This window comes from Sebastes umbrosus, chromosome 6 (genome assembly GCF_015220745.1).
Source record: "Sebastes umbrosus isolate fSebUmb1 chromosome 6, fSebUmb1.pri, whole genome shotgun sequence".
NCBI classification, from domain to species: Eukaryota; Metazoa; Chordata; class Actinopteri; order Perciformes; family Sebastidae; genus Sebastes; species Sebastes umbrosus.
This window is the reverse complement of record NC_051274.1, coordinates 15,607,910-15,614,612: the sequence shown is the minus strand read 5'-3', so window position 1 is coordinate 15,614,612 and position 6,703 is coordinate 15,607,910. Positions and strand designations below refer to the sequence as shown.

General features: G+C 38.3%; 1 protein-coding gene across 1 annotated transcript; it reads right to left on the bottom strand.

Annotated features, from left to right (window-relative positions):
• On the bottom strand, positions 1–5,705 carry LOC119489337 (prostaglandin E synthase 3-like). Its single transcript, XM_037771643.1, has 8 exons — positions 5,493–5,705; positions 2,861–2,974; positions 2,651–2,720; positions 2,420–2,518; positions 2,190–2,279; positions 1,378–1,434; positions 1,152–1,185; positions 1–1,044 (listed from the first exon to the last, which is right to left on the bottom strand). Coding segments are annotated over exons 1-8 (486 nt in total). The 5' UTR covers positions 5,495–5,705; the 3' UTR covers positions 1–1,024.
• Between the last annotated feature and the right edge of the window lie 998 nt (positions 5,706–6,703).

Here is a 6,703-nt window from a genome sequence, read left to right as displayed (position 1 = left end):
AATGATTCTTAAACAGTTTATTAGAAAGATGTAGACAATAAAAAAAGAATTTTCCACTGTAATTCAACATGTTTTGTCTCCCCTTACATTTTACTGACAGTGCAAATAGAATTTGGTCATTACACGTCGCCGTATCGTTCTGACACGCCCTCGTCAAGAAGGGAGGATGAAAATAAACGGACCTGGAGAATAGCAACAAACCACACGATGTTGAGGCCCAACCAAGCTTCAAAACTCTTTATCAGCTGCAAAACATTTCACTTTGCTTCTGCAGTCTAACATGAGTGTGCATGTTAGGTTAGGCATGGAGACAGGAACTGTTAAGATACTAAATATGTGGAATCCATTATGATTACCAAAGTAGGCGATAAAACTGGGAAGATGCTGCAATGATTTTAGAATATTCCAATTTTACAAACATTAAAACAAGAAGTAAAAGGGAAACATGTAAGCTGGAAGGTTAAGCCACCGAAACAACAACTGGCTTCGTGGATATCTAATTCACGGCACATGGAAGGCTTTAGAGGAACCCAATCAGTAAATACATCTAATTCTTATGATGTACATAACTAGTGTCTTTTTTAAATCAAGAAATAAACTACACTGGTCGACCTACTTAAAACCACAACATTGGGAATGGGTGGGCCTAATCATTTTTTAAAACCACAATTAATTTGAAAACAAATTGTAAATTTGTTAACACGTATTGCTCAGTTGAGGACAACTATACAGCTTTTCCAACAAATAATGTGTGCTTACTTGTAATATTTAACAGTAAAACAAGATACCCAAAAGGTGCGGTACAGCAAATGGAAGTGGAGATAGCTGCTCTGTACAATACCATGCATATCAACCTTCAGTGTACTGATCGGTCAGGAGTTGGAGCTGAGGCTATGGATTTAAATATGGCTACTGACTCATATATACAGTTGTCTGTCACTGCCTTCAATTTCAAGATATACATTTGTTATGATTCCTCTTGCCCTCGGTTCTTCCATTTTTCTTCCCGGAGTCTTACAGTCTTCTATTCCAAATCTGGCATTTCTGAAAGTAAAGTGGAACAGAAATAACATTAAACTTCGTCACAACAAACGTATTACTCTATCAAAAATGGAAGCCATCATATACAGATGTAATTGATAAATACTTACTCTCATCATCGCTATCTGCAGACGCAGACTCATCCTGAAGGCAAAAAACAGGGATATAAGATTGAAAACTGTTACACATTAAACCTGATTTAATGGTTCACTACAATAAGATGAGTGCCTTAACCCCTACTGACACTGATTAACATCTGATTTATGATCAGCTTTTATTTCTGAATATAAGCTTAATGCTTAGAAATGAAGTGAAACTAAAAAAAAGCATTCTTACATCCTCAGCACCGTCTAGATCGGGCAGGTCCTCATCCCCTCCCATGTTGTTCATCATCTGTAAAATGAAACCAAAATTGTTAACTATTAAAAGTACTCATTATTAAACAAATGCTGCTACTGCAAAATACATCAATCTGAGCACTCAGAGTAGGGCAATGATAGAAAATCTTTTGAATCTTTCTCCGTTTAAGGTTGGCAAACACTAGATAGTAGGGATGCACCAATTTCACTTTTTGTCTCTTAGTACCAATTGTGGTATCTATACTCAGGGTATTGGCCAATATCAAGTACCAATTCAACAGCAGTGCCAGGTTTTCTTCTATCCATTTTCTTCAATAATTATTTTGGGGGCATGTTATGTCTTTATTAGATAGTAACAGTAGAAATAAGAAAGGTGGGGGAATGACATGCAAAAACGGTTTTCGGTCGGACACGAACCGGGGACGCTGCCATTCATTGTTTAACTAAAATCTGGACCTAAGTGTTATTTTTTACCAGGAGTGAAATTGTTTATTTAAAATCTGTACCTAACTGGTATCTTATACTTAGGTGTGAAATATTCAGTTGTTACATTGAAAAATACAATTATCAAATTAGTATTCTTCAATCTAATTTTTTAAACAGACATTATTATATTCCTTAATTTTGTCTTCTACCCACATTCTTTTAAGCCTTGGCCAAATGCCATGCGTGGGTTTTTCGGGTGGGCCCGTTTGTGACTGATAAAAGCTGTTGCAACAATTTAGGAAAAGCTCTCCATTGTGTCAAACTTTGACATCTTCAACACATTAATCCATGCATAGTGCTTACATCTGAGAATTGATCGAAGTTGCCTATCTCCTCATCAGAGTCGTCCTCCCAGTCTTTCCAGTTGTTGAAGTCGACACTGAGCCAACTCAGCTGTGAAAACACAAAATATTGATTTCTCATTTATGACATTGTAATGTACATACTGTAGATTAACTGTATTGTACTGTTAACTGTTTCAAATGTATGATACACAATGTTATTTACATTTAATGGGTTTGTGTTCAACTGACCTTAGCCTTGTCTTTTGTTAGCCTTGGCCATGGCTTCCCTGGCTGTGCTTTTCGTAAATAGCACAACACTGAGCGATCTGTGCGTTTATGTTTGGACTCCTGCGTATAAGTGGAAAGAAAATAAAGGAATGTGTGGTCAGTTTCTGTCCGCACCTTATACAATGTAATCTGCAATATGGTTCTAATGTTATAAAGTAATATTAATCAAAGCAATGATTCTGTGTGACTTACATTTTCATCAATGGCTTCAAAAAGGGCTATTTCATTGTCATGTTTGACATTGTCAGTTCCTCCAAGACAACTGTGGAAAAAAAAAGAAATTACACTTAAGTAACCTGTGTTCAGTGTTTTATTTTTCCCAGAAATGAGTTAAGAGCAGAACCAACACCAATACATTTAACAAGAAATTCATAGTTAAATGCAAAATGAGTATAAACGTACCTGAAACCACACTTTGTTTTATCAAATTTGATTTTAACATCTTTGCTGTCGGCTACACAGAACTCTATAAAAACGGAGTCCCTCCTATCGTACCACTTAGCTGTTGCTGGATGCCTGTGAAGAGACAGAGGACATCAAAACATCAACACATGTAAACAGTCTGTTACAGAACTTAAAGCATAAAAAAGTTTACTAGATAAATTCACCAAACCCATTCAAAGTATCCGGTTAATAAACAAAAACAATGAAAATGCCTAACCTTTCCTATTTATTGTACAACAGCACAGCTCATCAGACCCACAACTTGCATAAAAAATACATAATACAGGTCACCAGTGCTGGTGACAGGTGGGTAAGGCATCAAAAAGCCTCTGTATCAGGTTGCTACACAGCATCCAGTTACACAATGCGCTCCTGTATCAAGAAGCCTCAAAAGTGAAATATCTATGCATGCTAAGATATGAAAAGTCAAATCAACTAGATGTTTTGTGTGGGTTCAGCTCAAGTTTCCCCATACATTATTGTAACCTTTATTTATTGTAACTAGGGCTGTCAAAATTAGCGGGATAACACGTTAACGCAAATTCATTTTAAAGCCACTAATTTCTTTAACGCATTACTTTTTAGGTTGTAGTGGCTCAGTTTTAAAGCTAGAGTGAAGATACTGGTATCATATGACACTAGAAAACCTAACAAAGTCATACTAGCTTGTCACGAAAGGAGTTAAATAACCCTCCAGACTTAGGGTAAATTTTGGTGAGGAAAAACTGACATGGCCATTTTGCAAGGGGTCGCTTGACCTCTAACCTCAAGATATGCGAATGAAAATGAGTTCTATGGGTACCCACGAGTCTCCTCTTTATGGACATGACCAATTTATGATAATCACCTGCAGTTTGTGACAAGTCTTAGTCAAATCAGCACACAGAGCTGTTGTTGCCTGTTGGGCTTGAGTTTGCCATGTTATGATTTGAACATACTTTTATACTAAAAGCAGTACCTGTGAGGTTTTCTGGACAATATTTGTCATTGTTTTGTGTTGTTAGTTGTCAGTAATAAATATATACATACATTTGCATAAAGCAAGCATGTTTTTCCCACTCCCATGTTGATAAGAGTATTAAATACTTGACAAATCTCCTTTACGGTATATTTTGAACAGATAAAAAAAAAAGTGTGATTAATCGCGATTATCTATGGACAATCATGCGATAAAATATTTTAATCGATTGACAGCTTGTAACCTTATAGATGCAAAAGTTATAATCATGCTTGTTAGAATAATTATAAATAATAATTATAGTTAGACAAATTTAGGAACATTTAATTAGAGTATATGTATGGCTCAATAAGGAAGCTGGTTAATAATTAATAATTGACTTATGGAGGGGGTGGGATTAAATATATTTATACTTCTTCTCACTCCTTTTCGAATATGTAAATCAAGGCATCAAGTGTTTGACAATTTATTTTTCTTATGCTTTTCATTGTATGTAAATACTACTTGTTTCTGACTGTCCACTTGTTGGTATGATCATTCTTTTTCTTTATTTTTTTACAACAGCATTAATCAATAACGACTCAGTGACTACAGTTTATTGATAAGTTAATATTTTTAGAAATAAATATATACATACATTTTCATAAAGCAAACATGTTCTCCCACTCCTCATGCTCAATTCACATTTTATGAAGTCCTAGGGTGAGACTAATATCCACAGTTTACCATCAAATACATAAGTGATGCTCAATTCAATTCAAGCTCAGAGATCAGTCTAACTTTACAAGAGAAGAACATGGAAGAACATATTGTTTTATTTACACCATTGGACACTAAAAAACGTATTAAATGATATTACAAACGTACCATTGACTGACGGTACTACAATGATGCAAGGCAGTAGTTACAACAGCATTAATCAATAACCTCCTCCTCCTGACTTCAGTTCATTGATAAGTTAATATTTCTTTTGTGAACTAGTGGTATCGATTTCTTCTGCAGCATGTTTACCGACACGACATTGCTCTAAGCATTAAAAACGACAGCATCATTATCCAAATCCTCTTACACACACATTAACGTGGAGCAACAAGGGCAGTGCCAGACAGTGCGTGGAAGCTAAAGCTGACACAATGTTGCTCACTCACCTTCACTACTTTAACATCAAACCTCTACCGTATTCATGGTGGTTAGCTTTGAATTCAACATCACATATTTTAATGATAAAATCGTGACTTTCTAACACAGATAATCTAATGATCGCCTTCCTAGTCGCCCAGTGAACACACACTCGCTAAGCTAAGCTAACAGCGTTAGCCACTACGTTAGTTAAACCATGCGGTGCAACCTAGCAGCATGCTAACGGAGGAAAGTAACGTTTATATCGTACTAATGCTAAACACCAGGTGTGCTTTGATAACGGAGACGGTGAATTGTGTTCTTTAACTCAGTATATGTGGTTGAAGCTAGGTGGATAGTGGCCGTGATCCTCCGGTTCATTGAAGGCAACAAGGCCAACCTCCCGCCTTTAGAGAAACAGCATGTTGTCAGACGGCTAACACGGTGTTAGCTGCTTGTTACTATTCTCCTCCGTTGATTACACCCTCCTCCTGTTAACTTTACACTACTTACATGTTTGAAGTGAAGGGAGAGCTTCTTTTTTCGTAGATAAAAACAAGCCTCGTTTAAAAGAAAGGTGGGTAACGCCTGCAGAAAGAGAAGAAGGAGTGCTGCCCACAAAACAAGCAATGCAACCCGCCTCTACTAGCCTGGTGGACTCTACCCGCTAACACCGGATCTTATTGCGTATCCCAGGCTGAGAATGAGCGTAGTGACGCAGCAGGAGCGTAGTGACGCTAGTAGGAGCGTACTTTAGACGCTTCTAGAGGGTTCAGCCACACTAGCGATGTGTGGGTCACGAACGAGCCGGTTCAAAGAGCCGGTTCTTTTAAGTGAACGATTTTCTTTAATTAAAGGGACTGTTTGTAACTTTCAGAAATGCTTGTTAACAGCGACACCTGTGGCCATTAAGTCAACAAAAGTCAGCTTCGGGCTCCGCGGAGCAGCGGAGCAGAGACTCCGGCCCTGGAGACCAAAGCTACCGTCTCCCCTGTGTCTTCTGGCCGTGGTCAGGGGTCTGGAGCAGGAAGAGTTGACATTGTTTGCAAGACTGGCTTCACTAGATAGAACTTTGCGGTTTTTGGTGCTTCAGTGTAATTTGTGTCGGAGTTTGAGTCTGAACAGCGTAGTCACACGTGAGCGCGCATATGCAAGCGCGCATGAGAATCCGACCCGTTAGATTTATACGTGTAAGAAGTTACAAACAGTCCCTTTAATTCAAGGCAGAATGATAGGACGATCTTCTCCGCACCACGGGCACTCCATGCACTGACTGTGACTGAATGTTGTGTTAATGACGTCCGTCTGACCAATCAGGTGATGACAGACAAGGATCATACATTCAAGCAGGGAGGGGTGGGGGCGCACGGCGCGTTGATGGTCTACAGGTACAGAGCAGGAGGGAGAGGAATAGAGAAGGAGAGAGAGGAGTGCGGTGCGTGTATAGCAGTCAAGATGAGTAACAGTCGGAAACGAAGCAGCATGTAAAATTATGGTATTCTGGAAATTATAAGGTTTAGTATAATTAAATTGTATAATTTAAGTGATATATGTACACACATACTAAACGTAGGTCAAAACAGCGCTAAATTTGGCTGAATTATAAAAGGCAGAAGTGGTAAAACGAAGAAAGAGCCGGCTCTTCTTGGTGAGCTGAGCCAAATGATCTGGCTCACTAAAAAGAGCCGGAATTCCCATCACTAGACTCTACCCGTTAACACCGG